The sequence below is a fragment of the Phyllostomus hastatus genome, unplaced genomic scaffold (assembly GCF_019186645.2).
Source record: "Phyllostomus hastatus isolate PE091 unplaced genomic scaffold, TTU_PhHast_1.1 phas_contig_16, whole genome shotgun sequence".
Classification (NCBI taxonomy): Eukaryota; Metazoa; Chordata; class Mammalia; order Chiroptera; family Phyllostomidae; genus Phyllostomus; species Phyllostomus hastatus.
This window is the reverse complement of record NW_025333643.1, coordinates 4,991,022-5,006,232: the sequence shown is the minus strand read 5'-3', so window position 1 is coordinate 5,006,232 and position 15,211 is coordinate 4,991,022. Positions and strand designations below refer to the sequence as shown.

The 15,211-nt window shown below is 41.7% G+C and overlaps 1 protein-coding gene across 1 annotated transcript in view; it reads left to right on the top strand.

The window, feature by feature from the left end:
* IRAK2 (interleukin 1 receptor associated kinase 2) overlaps window positions 1-13,257 on the top strand; it is a 59,790-nt gene extending 46,533 nt beyond the window's left edge. The window contains exons 11-13 of the mRNA XM_045832267.1: window positions 7,514-7,696; window positions 10,927-11,218; window positions 12,195-13,257. Of these exons, the coding sequence (XP_045688223.1) occupies window positions 7,514-7,696; window positions 10,927-11,218; window positions 12,195-12,301 (582 nt within the window). The 3' untranslated portion in view covers window positions 12,302-13,257. The remainder of the gene's footprint in view (window positions 1-7,513; window positions 7,697-10,926; window positions 11,219-12,194) is intronic.
* Window positions 13,258-15,211: the final 1,954 nt, after the last annotated feature.

Genomic DNA, 15,211 nt, shown 5'->3' with positions numbered 1-15,211 from the left:
AAAGAAATTATGATATAATCATTCACACGGTGGAATACCATGAAGTTCTTTATAAATGTCTTTATGCATTTAAGTTTATAAATATTTGTAAATAATGAGGATAAAACATATGATACATTTTGACATATGTGTGTATCTATGACCTCGTCAGCAAATCAAGATAATGAACATGGCCATGACCTCTCGATCCTCCTCCTCTCACCCCGCTCCCTGCCCATGCCAGCCCCTGCAGCCACTGATGTGCTTCCTGTCACTGCACAAAAGCTTGGGCTCTCTGAAGGTTCACGTAAATGAGGTCGTGCTGAGTGTGCTCTTCAGCTGGCTGGCTGGCTGTTCCCACTCAACAGAGATAGATACTCTGAGATACAGCCATGCTCTTTGTGCCAGTGGCTCATGTCTTTTGTCACTGAGCGGTGTTCCATTGCATGGATCTGCCACTGTTTGTTGTCCATTTACCTATTGATAGGCATTTGGCTTATTTTCAGATTTTGACCATTACAAATAAAGCTGCTAGGTAGCTTTGTGTGTGGGTCTCTGGTCGTATGCATTCATTTGTCTGAGGTATAACTCACACTTTTGAGGTGTGCAGAATGGTGTGAGTTTTGATAAATGTAGACAGTTATGTAACTACCACCATGATCAAGATATAGAATATTTCCATCCTTCCAGAAAGTTCTGTCAGGCCCCTTTATACTCAGTCCCCTCTGCCACTTCCAGCTCCAGGCAACTCCTGTTTTAATCTCTGTCCATATAGTTTCATATTTTCTTGAGTGTCATATACAGGGAATCATAGAATATGAAGCCATTGTTTTGGCTTCTTTCACTCAGTGGGGTGCTTCAGAAAGTCACCCATGTTGTTGCATGCATCAGTGGTTCGTTCCTTTTATTTCTGAGGAGTATTCTGTTATGTGGGTATATGACCGTTTATTTATCTATCTACTTACTAGTTGATGGACATCTGTGTTACTTCCAGGTTTTGGCAATTCTGAATAAAGCTGACATAAATATTCTTATTAAAAAAATAATGAGAAGTTCTGACCAGATAGCTCAGTTGGTTAGAGTGCTGTCCTGATATGTGAAGGTTGTGGGTTTGATCCCCAGTCAGGGCACATACAAGAAGCAACCAATGAATGAATAAGTGAATGGAACATCAAATCAATGTTTCTCTCTTTCTCTCTCAAATCAATAAAATAAAAAAATAATGGGAAAGACATATATATGTTCTGACAGGGAAATATCTCTAAGTGTAAAAGGCATGTTCAGAACAGTGTATGATTTAATGCTATCTTTCATAATAAATAGATGAATGAGTAAAATGTATCTTTTATTTTCCTATTTGTAAATTGGGGATAATTGTATCTACCTGATAGGATTTAGTGAAGGTTAAATAATATGTAAAATAGCTAAAGAACAGTGATGAAGAACATAATAAGCACATATGTGATAGTTATTATTATTAATTTTATTTTCACAGCTCTTAGGAGATTGCTTGCTATTATAATAATTATTATATATAACTAAAATGACTGTAGCTATAGACTTTTGTAGGGGAAAGTCTAGAATAATGTAATCCAAACTATTAGCAGTTAGAGTTGACATGAGGGGAAAAGTAAACTTTTGTCCTAAAACTTTAATCAGTTATATTTTAATTTTTAACAAAAAAAGTTAGTAATAATAGACCTTACTGGTGTGGTTCAGTGGATTGAGTGCCAGCCTGAGAACCAAAGGGTTGTTGGTTCGATTCCCAGTTGGGCACATGCCTGGGGTACGGGCCAGGTCCCCATTAGGGGGCACCTGCGAGGCAACCACACATTGATGTTTCCCTCTCTTCCTCCCTCCCTTCCCCTCTCTCTAAAAATAAATAAATAAAATCTTTTTAAAAAGTTAGTAATAATAATATTGCTTTTGTAATAATAATTTCTGTTTAATTAACATTATAAATTCAAATAATCTGCATACTTGGCTTAGAAAACCTAACAGCACTGGGCAGTGACTCCATGCCTCTCTCTTCCCCTGCCCTGACTTGTTGGATTTCAGAGACGGCCTCTTTCTTCTTTCTTTTCTTTTTTTTAGGTTTCTTTCTTATTTCAAATTTAATTAAAAGTATACATATTTTGCCCTGACCTGTGTGGCTCAGTTGGTTGGGCACCTTCCCACAAAGTGAAGGGTCCCTGGTTCGATTCCTGGTCAGGGCACATGCCTGGTTGCAGGCCGGTCCCCAGTTGGCAACTGATTGATGTTTTTATCTGGCATATCAGTGTTTCTTACTCTCTCTTTTTCCCTCCTTTCCCCTCTCTCTAAAACAAATAAATTATTTTTAAAGAGTATATATTTTTATATTCAATATTATTATGTATTAGTTTCAGATGTACAGCATATTGGTTAGACAATCATATATTTTGCAAAGTGTTCCCCTGATATTTCCAGCACTGTACATAGTTATTATAAGTTATTATTGACTGTATTCCCTGTGCTGTGCTTTATGCCCCTGTGACTGTTCTGTAAGTGCTAATCTGTACTTCTCAACCCCTTTACCTTCTTCACCGAACCCCCCAACCCCTCCCCTCTGTCAGCCGTCAGTCTGTTCTCGGTACCTGTGAGCCTGTTTCTGTTTTGTTTGTTTATATTGTTCTTTAGATTTTACATATGAGTGAAATCATGTGGTATTTGTCTTTCTCTGACTTATTTCACTTAGCATAATACTCTCTAGGTAGGAATGGCTACTTCTTAACAGCCCTTTGTATTATGGGCAATTTCAAACATACACAAAAGTAAAGCATATAAGGAATATTCATTTATCTGGCCCATTAATTATTAATATCATGTTTTTCTTACTGCTTTGCACTACTAAAACTTTGTATGTGTGTACCTTAAAGCCAAGTATTATGTTATGTCACCCATACAATAGTTTTCTTAAATTTTTAATATTATTTAATATCCATTTCATTTTTAGAGTTGGTAAATCACCTCAAAAATTGCTTTTTAAAAGTTGGTTTGTTTAAAATGGGGTACAAATAAGGTCCATATTAAATTTGGTTACATTTCTTAAGACATTTTTATTCTCTAACCACACCCCTCCCCCCTTTACTTTCTGTATATCATTTCATTTCTGCAGAAAGTGGGTCATTTGCCTTGTAGACTCTCTCACATCCAGATTTTAGTGCTTACGTCCTTGTGGTATTCTTGTTTCTTTGTTCCTCATGTTTCCTATATATAGGCAGTCACCTCCAGAGACTTGGTTAGATTCATGGTTAGTGCTACTTCCTAAATGGTGTTGTGTACTTCATAGCCTCACAACAGGAGGCATGCAACACATTGTCCTACTTTCAGTGCTAAGCTTCATCAGCGGATTTGGGTGGACCTGGTGGTTTCCTCCATTACTAAGATCCCCCGTGACCCTACCACCGAGTGTTCTTGGCTTGTCTTGATGACTATTGCTGGATGAGATCCATGATGTTATCAGGGTAGTCAAATGATAAGCTTCTTCATCTACTGTTCTTTCAGGCCAATACTTTGACCGTTTCTGGTTTTGTTTCAGATGGTGGTCACCTCCACATCTGTAAAAAATATGCTTCTATTATTTATTGATTTATCAACTTCAAACATCATTGTAATGTTTAAAGAGATAAACATTTAAAAGACAGATCTCACATGAGAGAATTATGAAAAGGGTATTTAAAAACCTCCCAGAGATTCTTATTTTTTAAATTAATTAATTAATTATTTGATTTATTTTCATTGATTTGAGAGACAGAGAGATCAATTTGTTTTTTAATTAAAAATTTTAAATTATAATTTATTGATTATGCTATTACAGTTGTCCCAATATTTCCACCTTTGTCCCTTTCCATCCAGCACCCCCACTCCCTCAGGCAATCCCGCCAACATTGCTCATGTCCGTGGGTCATGTGCCTAAGTTCTTAGGCTACTCCATTTCCTGTGCTGCACTTTACATCCCCATGGCTATTCTGTAACCACCTACTTGTACTTTTTAATCCCCTCACCTCTTTACCCATTCCCCCACACACTCCTCCCAATATGGCAACCATCAAAATGCTCTCTATATCCATGATTCTGTCTCAGTTCTTGTTTAGTTTGTTTTTTAGATTCAATTGTTGATAGATATGTATTTATTGCCATTTAATTAATCATAGTTTTGATCTTCTTTTTCTTAAATAAGTCCCTTTAACATTTTGCATAACAATGGTTTTGTGATGATGAACTCCTTTAGTTTTTTCTTGTCTGGGAAGCTCTTTATCTGCTCTTCGATTCTAAATGATATCTTTGCTGGGTAGAGCAATCTTGGCTGTAGGTCCCTGAAGATTCTCTCTTTAACCTTTGGCAGTTTAATTATAATGTGTCTTGGAGTGGGCCTTTTTGCATCCATCTTGTTTGGGACTCTCTGTGCTTCCTGCACTTACATGTCTACTTTCTTCACCAAATTAGGGAAGTTTTCTTTCATTATTTTTTCAAGTATATTTCCAATTTCTTAATGTTTTCTTCTCCATCTGACATCCATATAATGCAAATGTTGGACCACTTGAAGTTCTCTCAGAGGCTGCTTACTCTGTCTTTGTTTTTTTTGGATTATTTTTTTCTTCTTGTTATTTCGATTGGTTGTTTTACTTCCTTATGCACCAAATCATTGATTTGATTCTTGGCTTCATTCACTCTACTGTTGTTTCCCTGTAAATTTTTCTTAATTTTAATTAGTGTATCCTTCATTTCTGACTGGATTTTTTAATGCTGTTGAGGTCCTCACTAAGTTCCTTGAGCATCCTTATAACCAGTGTTTTGAACTCTGCATCTGATAGATTGCTTATCTCCATTTTGTTTAGTTCTTTTTCTGGAGTTTTGCTCTGTTTTATTTGGGCCATGTTTCTTTGCTCACTTTGGCAGTCTCCCTCAGTTTGTTTCTATGTATTAGGTAGAACTGCTTGGTAGTGTGGCCTAATATATTAAGTGTCCTGTAGGGTCCAGTGGCACAACCTCCCCTTATTACTGAAGCTGGGTATGTGAGGTGTGCCTTTCTTGTGGGCTGAGTACATTAACCTCTCGTAGTTGAGCTTTGGTTGCTGTTGGCAGGTCAGTGGGAGGGATTTACCTAGGCCAGTCAGCTGCAAGGACTGGCTGTGACCATTGACCACCAACATCCATCCTCTGTGGAGGATCAGCTCTGCAGGGACAGGGTGGTGGTGCTTCAAGGTGGTCTGCAGCTGTCCACTGGGTGTTCAGGCTCTGGGGTTTCCTAGGTAGTGAAGGCCAAGGTCAGCCCCTACTGGTGTTCTGCCTGGGTCCACCTTGCCTGAGCTATAAAGCAATCTGAAACAGTTGCTACTTGTACTGGGCTTGGAGATTCCCAGGTGAAGCCAGGCAGTGAATCTAGGCTGGCTGCTGCTAGTGCCAGACCTGGGACCAATTAGCAAGGGGTATTGGGACTGCGAGCTCATTGAGCCCAACTGTTGGCTCTTTGACAGGATTTAGGAATTTGTGATGCATGAACAAAAACCAGCCATTTATATGGAAAAGTCACTAGGGTGGGCCTGTAAGTTGGGTGGGACAGAGTCTCAGGGGATCTCCAGAACAGGGCAAACAGTGTCAGCCAGGTTGATGGAGTCTCAGACATGGCACCAGCCTGCCAGCTCTGTGGCTCTGTGTGGGGAGGGTTCAGAAAAGGGACAGTGGCCTCTGCCTGCCTTTCTGTTTGAGAGAAGGCTGTCTCTGAGCTTTCGCCTTAATGCCAGACACTTCATTGCCTCCCTGTATGCCACTGTGCCTTTCAAGCTGCTTCCCCTGTGCTGGAGGTCAGAGGGATTGAGTCTGAGTAAGTCCGTGTGTGGGTTCTTTAAGAAAAACTGCTTGGGGCTCTAGAAGTTTCTTCCACTGACTCAATCTTCACTGGATTTGCAGTCAGAATTAATGGGGATTTATCTTTCTGGCATTGGAACCCTGAGCTAGAGTCCTGGTGTGGGGCTGGACTCTTTGAATTTTTATATATCCCTCTTGAATTTTTATTTACCTCATGTAGATAGGTGTGGGACCAGCCTGCTCTGCACCTCTGCCCCTCCTACCAGTCTGGATGGCTGTGGTTTCTTTAATTCCGTAGTTGTCAGACTTCCATTCAACTTGATTTCTGATGGTTCTGAGTGATGGTTGTTGTATAGTTTAGTTGTAATTTTGATGTGATTGTGCAAGGAGGCAAGCCGTGTTTACCTGTGTCACCAGCTTGTCTGGAAGTCTCAGCCCGATTTGTTGTTCCATTTATTTATGCATTGGTTTATTTTTATATGTGTCCTGACCGGGAATCGAACTGTCAACCTTGGTGTATCCAGATGATGCTCTAACCAACTGAGATGCACAGCCAGGGCCAGCCAGAGGTTTTTAATCTCCTAACATGGTCAGGCATTTATGTGTTATTGGATCCTCTGACAACCCATTTCCTGGATAGGAAAATTGAGGCAGAGTAGAGAGTGTTTTGTTTTTGACACAAATTATTACAACCCATGTCTGATAATCTCTGATAACCTTTTTCTCTAAATTATAAATGTATTTGAATGAAAAGCTGTATAAAGCAACAAAATAATTTATTTTTACATTTAATGACTATCTTCTATTAAAAACAATAAAGTTACATAAAAGATGAAACTTAGCCAAAGAATAAGTTAGTAGGTACAATTTGGTGAAAACATTTGTGAGGCATTTACTATGTGCCAGGCACTGTTCTTGGTGCTGGGGGTACAAAGTAATATTTCTACCCTAATGGGTGAGAATCCTACCTTCTGGAATGTTTATTTCATATTTTAAGAAATTGTCCCTGTAATTGTTAATAAGACTAAATTATTAATGTAATTGTTTAGCATGTAGTAAGTACTATATGAGTGATAGTTATTATTACTATTAATTATTATCACTAATAGACTATTGAATGTTTACTTTGTGTCAAGTATTACACTTTATGCTTTAGGTCCATTAAGTCATTTAATCTTTTTGTTAGTCCTATTATCCCCATTTTTCTGATGAATCAACTGAGGCCTACCAAGAAAGATTAAGCCACTGTGTTTGCACAGTGTACAGTTTTTAGTGTACTGTGGAATGCCCTGTGCATGTAGGGAATTTAGCAATTCTTTAGTTCTTGGCTGTTTTGCTTGTTTCTGGGATCCTTGCATTTTTTTAAAAGATTTTATTTATTTATTTTCAGAGTGAGGGGAAGGGAAGAGAAAGAGAGGGAGAGAAACATTGATCAGTTCCCTCTCATGTGCCCCGAACGGGGACCAGCCTGCAACCCAGGCATGTGCCCTGACTGAGAATTGAACCCACAACCCTTTGGTTTGCTGGTGGGTGTTCAGTTGACTGAGCCACATTAGCCAGGTCCTTGCAGTGATTTTAAAATCCTGTAGGTTTTCTAAGAAGTTTTTACAGCTCTGGTGCAGTCTTGGAGGCAGGTCAGGCATCTGTGTTCGGATGCCACACCCATGCAGCTCCCTCAGGGGCATTTTTACTGTTTTCCCCACAGAAGGATTTACTCCTCTGGGAAATTCCTTGCTCCAGGAAGATGGGCACAGAGAAAGTGATGGCCAAGGAAATCTGCCAGAAATACCAGGAGAAAACAGCAGGGACGCTGCCGGAAGACTGCGCAGAGGCTTTGGCCACAGCCGCCTGCCTCTGCCTGCGGAGGCGGAACCCCAGCCTGGCCGAGGTGAGCTTGACTCTCAGCCTTTCCCCAGTGATGAGCTCTGTCCTGGGTCAGCTGGACCTCCCTCCCAGGAACCACTGTATCTGCTTTATCAGGGTTAATCCCTTCACGGAGATGTGATCTCACTAACCAGGACTATATTTGTCTGGAAGTAGCAGAAGGTGTTGGAACCTACTAACAGGGCAGTATATGGATAAAGCCTCTCAGCAGCCTGAGGGCAGTGTGCTGCTGGCCTGGGGGCCCAGGACTACACTCTTAGATGCTAACAGAACTCTGGCTGCTTTCTCTGAATGTGCCTTATTCCTCCTCTTCTCTCTGTAGGCCCACTTCCTCTTTTTATTCATCTTCTTGGTTAGGGGATGTGGCCATATTCATTTATACATTATGGTTCTACCTCTACCCAGAGACCAAGTCTCCAGGTCCCTATTCCAACATGTCAGTGAGAGAACCTGATTGTCCTAGCTAGGGTCAGGTTGGCGCCCCTGTCCAGTCAGGTAAGATGAGTGGGGGTAGGGTTAGTATATAAACCTGGGGATCAGTGGGGTCAACCTCTGAAAGGAGAAAGGGCCAGGTCCTAGAGGAAGGGAGCATCTTTAGCATGTGGGCTAGGCAGACACCCCAGAAATCAACCATCACAGGGGATAAAACATTTTCTTATGGACAGGATATGAAACGGTGGTTTCCATGGTAACAGGTATAAATTTGGGGGCCACTGCTAAGTCTTAAGGACAAAATTACTGCCTGACAGGGCTCTTAGAGATAATCTAGTTGAGTGATTTTCAAGTGGTGTCTGGCAGAGAGGGGCTCCTAGAAAGTATCTCAGGAGTTGCTGTTGGCAGCAAGGGGACTGTGGGGAGCTGTAGGCCCCACCCATGGCTTCCACCAGACACCACTTTAACTTCTCATAACTATATCGTGTTCTCACTATTTTATTTGAGGAAAGGGTTTGTGGTGGCTGTAAAAAATCTTCATCAAACACCACTGCTGTAGCCCAAGGCTCCCATTTTATAGACATGGAAGTAGAGGCCCACAGAGAGGAGAAGATGGGGCCACAGAGTGAGTTTCTATCAGAGCTCTTTGGACTCCTGGTTCATCCCCATGTCCATTGTCTTGCACCATCATGTGACAAGGGCTGGACACCCTGAGTCATTTGTTGTTCTAGGCCTGGGTGATTCTCCTGTGCTCTAGTGCTATAGTGTTCAGTCATTCACTTAGCAGTTGTGTGCTGGGCCCCGGGGGTATATCAGAATGAGTCCAGTTCCTCTTTGCAGACATTGCACAGTAACTGTGGTGAGCACGGGGATGGTGTAGTCAGGGGCTCCACCAAGCAGGGCTTTCTGGAGGAAGTGATGATTAAGCTGATGAAGAGTCTTCCAAGCAGAAGTAACAGCTCATGCAAATAGCCTGAACTGAGAGAGAGTCCGGCACAGTCAAGGGCCTGGAAGAAGGGCAGAGTGGTGCACAAAGTACATGGGGCAAGGCGGTTATGATGAGGCTGCAGAGGAAGGAGGAGCCAATAAGAGAGGGTTGTGCAGGCACAGCCAGGATTTAGAGAAAGTCACTAGGACTTTTCAGCAGGGACCGACATAATCTGATTTATGTTCTAAAAAGATCTCTCCTTCAACCACTTATCCTTTCATTCATTTCATTTTTTTTTTTTTTGCTCAGGGAATTAGTTAAAGTACTCTTGAAGAAGCTACTATAATGAAGAGATTCCAAAATATGGTCGTGTAAATGAGATGGAAGATTATTCTCGCTAGCTTAACAGTTTGAATGTAGGCAGTTCAGAGCTGATACATCAGTGCCATCGTATTGGGGACCCAGGCTCCTATATTGTTGCTTTGCTGTCCTTACCATGTAGCGTCTGTTTCAGAGTCCAAGATGACTGCAGTAGCTCAGGCCATCACCACTGCATGCCAGCCCCTGAAAGGGGGTTAAAAGGAAGAGGAGGACATACCCCCTTCCTTTTAAAGGTGTGCCCTGGAGATGTACATATCACTTTCTTTCATACTCCATAGGCCAGGACCTAGTTATATGGCTGTACTAGCTACAAGGGAATGTAGGTTTTAGCATGGCAAGTATTTATTGAGCAGATACTCTGAAGATTTATCTCAAGAGGTGACACTTGAATTGGGCCTTGATGGATGAGGGGGCATTTGCTATGTAGAATAAAGGGGATAGAGCACTTTAGGTTTACAAAGAGGAATGAGGAATGGTCCTTGCCCCAGGATTTTACAACCAAGCCAGGAAGATGAGAGATCAACTGAGACATGGACTTTAAGACAAGCAGGACTGGCTTCAGTGGTCAGTTTTGCTGGGTGGACTCAAGCAGGGAACTTAACCTCTTTAATCTTTTAATTGTTTATCTACAAAAACTCACCGTGTATCACACATCAAATGTGCTTTGTAAATTGCAAGGCACTGAGCAAATGAGATTTGTTAGGGTTATTGAGGGCATATATGTATTATCCCCTGTGTGTGTGTAAAGAAGAAACATTCCTTCTCAGCCTTTCTCTAATTTTCCTAATCTCCCTGAACAGAAAAGCTCTCAAGGACAATATCTATATTACTTAAGACATTTTTAGTTGAAAGTTATAAAAACTTCAACGCAAACTCTTAGAAATACACACACATAGAAAGACACAGAGAGAGATGGGGGGGGATGTGAATGAATGAATGAATGAATGAATGAATTTATTGGCTCATTTAACCAAACAGCAGACAGGGCAGGAATTGCTAGGGCAGCTAGAACCAGGGCCTCAGTCAGCAAAGGTGTGACTATTTGTGTTTGTGTCTGTGACTCTCCATCACTTGCCTCTGCTTTACTCTGTGTGAGGGCTTCATTTTCACCTACTGTGAATGTGTATGGTAGGGAGTCTAGCTCTGCCACTGGAAAGGAAAGGGGAATCTTTCCTCAACAAGCTTTAAGTGGAAAAATCCCAGAGAGGATTTTTGATTGGCCTGCTTGGGTCATGTGCCCAACCTAAACCAGTGATTAAGGTCAGAGGAATGGGATACTATGATTGGTCTGTCTTGGTCATGTGGTCTCATCTATTGGTAGGGGTGATGGGGGCAAGTTTAGCTCTTTTCAAGGGAAAGTTGCTATTCTTCCGGGAAAAGCAACAAGCATTGGATTCTTCAGTGTCTGTCTGTCCTGAGGCCTGAGAGACGGGTTAGATTTTTGATTTCAGAAAGGATTCTTGGTAAGTAATCCCATCTCTCTCCTCCTCAAGGTACGTGGCTCTGTGGCTGCTGTGGAAGAGCGGCTAAGAGGTCAAGAGATGTTGCTCCCTTGGGATGGGCTTTCAGAAGGCACAGGCTCTTCCTCCAACACCCCAGAAGAAACGGACGATGTGGACAATTCCAGCTTTGATGCTTCCTCCTCCATCAGTGCAGCCCCCCAGTCTGGGATTGCTGCCTCGCCTGCCCCCACAGAAGATGGAGAAGGCAGGATGCAGGCCAGTAGGGGAATGCAGGCTGACTCCTCCTCTGAGGCTTGTACCAGTCCAGAGCCTTCACGGGATGGTAAGTGTGTGGAGATCTGAATGCGTATACACACTCATTTATATGTCCCTAACTCAGCTCACCATTTATTCCTCCCACCTCCCTTGGTCACATGTTCATTTGATTATTCAGCCATTCCTATAACATCTGACTGCACAAAGAAAAACCTAGGGCAGTGATCCTTGACAACTTCCTCTCCCTCCAGTTCCCCTGTGTCCTGTCCATCATCTAGTCCTATCCATTGACCTAAATAACTCTCAGGTTCATTGCACCCATCTCCCCTAACTTACTGAAGTTACAGTCCTTTTGCTGGATGACTGCACAGCCTTCCTTTATCCTCCCTGATCCACTCTGGCCCCTCACCAGTCCTTTCTCCAGGGGCCAACCAGAGTAGTTTTTAAAAACAACTTGTGTCACCCCTTGCTTAAAGCCCTTGCGTGGCTTCCCATTGCACTTCATGACCAAGTGAAAACTCTTCCTCCAGACCAGTAAGGCCCTGTGTGGTTCATCCCTGCCTGCCTGCTTCTCCATCCTCACTTCACAGCATGAACCCATCCTTGCCAGCTGCTTGTAAAGATACTTTCTAACTAAATGTATGAGGCTTCCTTCTGAAATAAAAACTTGGAAGGCTTCCTCAATGCTTTGTCCCCTAGTCAATGCGACTCAGTAAATGTCCCAGGCTCTGACCATTCCTGCTGCCCCATCTCCCTTGTGGAAGAGAGAGGGAGAAAGGGTGTAAGTGTTCACAGGCCCCCTTGGGAGGATCATGGGAGCCCTGCCTCTTCTCTGAAAGGTGGGGGCAGGTGGCAGGGCTTTCCTGCAAAGGCAGAAATGATGAAAATGCTCATTACACTCAGGGCCTGATTCAGAAACCTGATTTAAGTGAGAAACTGTGACCAAGGCTGACTTTCTAAGAATTATAATAATAATGCCTATTTCCAAATGCTTTTTGTTCAAGTCGCTTTTTTAAAAACTTTGCATTGAATATCAACTACAGAGACTTCATGGAAGATCGAGATCAATGAGGCCAAAAGGAAACTGATGGAGAATATCTTGCTCTACAAAGAGGAGAAATTGGACAGCATTGAGCTTTTTGGACCCTGATGACCAGAACACAGCTGAAGACCCTTGTCCTCAATTGGAAAGATGACTGTCAAATCAAGAAAAAAGTCTAGGGCAGAATCCAAGATCTCCCGAGAAACACAAACCAAACATCAGCTTCTCTGAGGGGAAGAGAAATATCTAATTTCCAGAGTAAGTGAAGGGAGAAGGGGCCTCAGATTTCAGAGAGCAGAATCCACGATGTCCTCTTCTTTTCTGGGATTTGTTCATCAGAGCTGGATGTCAGGAGACTGAAGCAGAAATCCTGAAACATGAGCCCAGGATGTGAGCAATTTCCTGGTTCTGGGGTGGATACGACATTAACCGCCCCAGCACACGCCGTTACCTTGACCTCACCCTCGACAACTGACAGAGCATTCTGAATGCTGATGGCACGTTCCCAAGTAAAGATCTCTGGGTCATATTTGTCAACCACCACCAGCAAACTTCCATGACCTGAAAGATGTTAACTTGTGTCCCAAGAAGTTCTTGACATTTCTCAAGGTCTCAAGTTTTATAAATGTCGCACACCTGACAAAGGGGTCTGTAAGTTTTCTGCTTTGTCTGTTGGAAAACAGGAGAACTGATTTTATATCTGCTGCTAATTAATTCAATCATGTAATTTGTGGAACCTCAGTTTCCTTATAAGTAACACCTGTTCATTTCCCCACCGTGGGCTGTTGGGAAGAACAGATGAGACATGGCTGCAGAAGTACTGTACTTTAAAAATGCACTTGTCCTGTTTTATAAAGTAAATAAATAAAGACATTAAATATCTATTTCTGCCATGTACCAAGTTTTTATGCGGTGGGCATATTTCTGAAAAGTCATGTTTCTGATCTTTTTGTGAAACAAATGCTCTTTTATATTTAATGTGCCCTGTTTTAAATAACCCTAGTACAGTGATATGTTCCCTTACTTTTTATTTTTGTAAAATAAAAAGACATTGATAAAGTCAATAGATACCTTGTAATTAGTTTTGTGTCTAGATGAATTTGTTTGGAGCAGTTGCTCTGCATCCATGAGCCAGGGTATCACAGGGTGGCTAAGGGACTGGGTGCAGGCTGTAAATCCTGGCTGTTGATAGATGTGTGATTTTGGGCCAAGTCAGGGAGTTACTCTGGCCCTCTGTCTCTTCATCTCTATAATAGGGAGAATAAAAAGTGCCATTTTCATAGGTTTATTGTCAGAGCAAGGGGTGGATCCTGCCTGGTGTAAGCATTCTACAGCCCCCAGCAAGGTCAGCCTTGTAATGATATGTAACAAAGCCAGGTGGACTCCAGCCCAGGTGGACTGCAATATGTACTGACACCTCTGTCTTAAGCTTTGGTGGCTGTGAGAATCCAACTAAAGTATGTGTCATATTCACTTGGCATGTGGTAAGCACCTTACAATTATGAGTAGGACATTAACAGGGCTCTTTGAGCAGTAGAGGGCAAATGCTAATAGGGTACTGGTTATTCAGACATACTTGTATTTCTAGACTAGGGCCTCATATGTTTCTGGAGAGACTCACTGGAAATCTGATGAAAGCTATGGACTTTCTCTCTTCAGCAAGCTATAAATACACACACATCACTCTGTATATTAATTCCAGGTGTCCATGAATCCCCGAGGGTTGGACAGCCTGACTTTTTAAAGTTAATAAGATGCATGTGACCAAGAAATCCAAGCAGTACAAAAGGTTTCATGGCGGAAAGGAAGCCTTTTAACCACGTGGAACTTAGTCTCTCATTCCTTCTCCCCAGAGGCAAACACAGTTACTAATTTATTACTAGTTCCAGAGATGGTAAATTTTAAAAATCTTTTTGCTCAACTTCATTAGTCATTGTGTGTGTTACATGCTATTGAGTCAGCTCTGACTCCGGGCAACTCTATGAATGAGCGACATCCACAATGTCCTGTTCTCAACAGCCCTGCTTAGCTCCTGTAGACTCAGGCCTATGGCTTCTTTTATGGAGTCAATCCATCTCACATTTGGCCTTCCTCTTTTTTTGCTGCCTCCTATTTTCCCCAGCATTATTATCCTTTCCAAGGAATCCTGCCTTCTCACAATGTGCCTGAAGTAGGATAAGACAGCTTCGCTTTTGTCATCTTGCCTTCAATAATATTTTAGTCTTAATTTGCTCTAGGACCCACTTGTTCATCTTTCTGGTGGTGCAGGGTATTCATAGAGCTTTTCTCCAATGCCGTATTTCAAATGAATTCTTTTTTTTCCATATTAACCTCTTTCACTGTTCAACTTTTGCATTTGTACATACTAATTGGGAATACGAGGGTGTGGGTAATCTTAGCCTTGGTCTCTAATGACACATTTTTAGCTCTTGGTGGTCTCCCTAATTCTTCCATGGCTTCCCTTCTGAGTCTCAGCCTTCTCTTGATTTCACGCCTGCAGTCTCCATTTGAATTGGTGATTGACCCAAGGTAAGCATTAGTCATTAGGAAATGTAAATTAAAACCACAGTGAGATACCACTTTGTACCTGCTAGGATGGCTAAAATATAAAAGAGAGACAACAAAAAATTTAATAAGGACGTGGAGAAATTGGAACCCTCATGCTTTGGTGGTTGGGATTGTAAAAAGGTAAGCTGCTTTTCCCACATCCTCAAGTTATAAAAGGTTGAATAGTTTCCATATGACCCAGCAATTCTACTGGTAGATATCTACCCAAGAGAAATGAAAACATGTCCATACAGAAAAACTTGTGCACCAGTGTTCACAGAGATATTCAGAATAGCAAAAAGTAGAAACAACCCAAATGTCCATCAACAGATGAATGGATAAACAGAATGTTCTATATCCATACATTGGAATATTATTCATCAAATTTATTTAATTAAAATTATTCATAAAAAAGAATGAAGTACTGATCCATGCTACAACATGGATTAACTTTGGAATGATTCTGCTAAG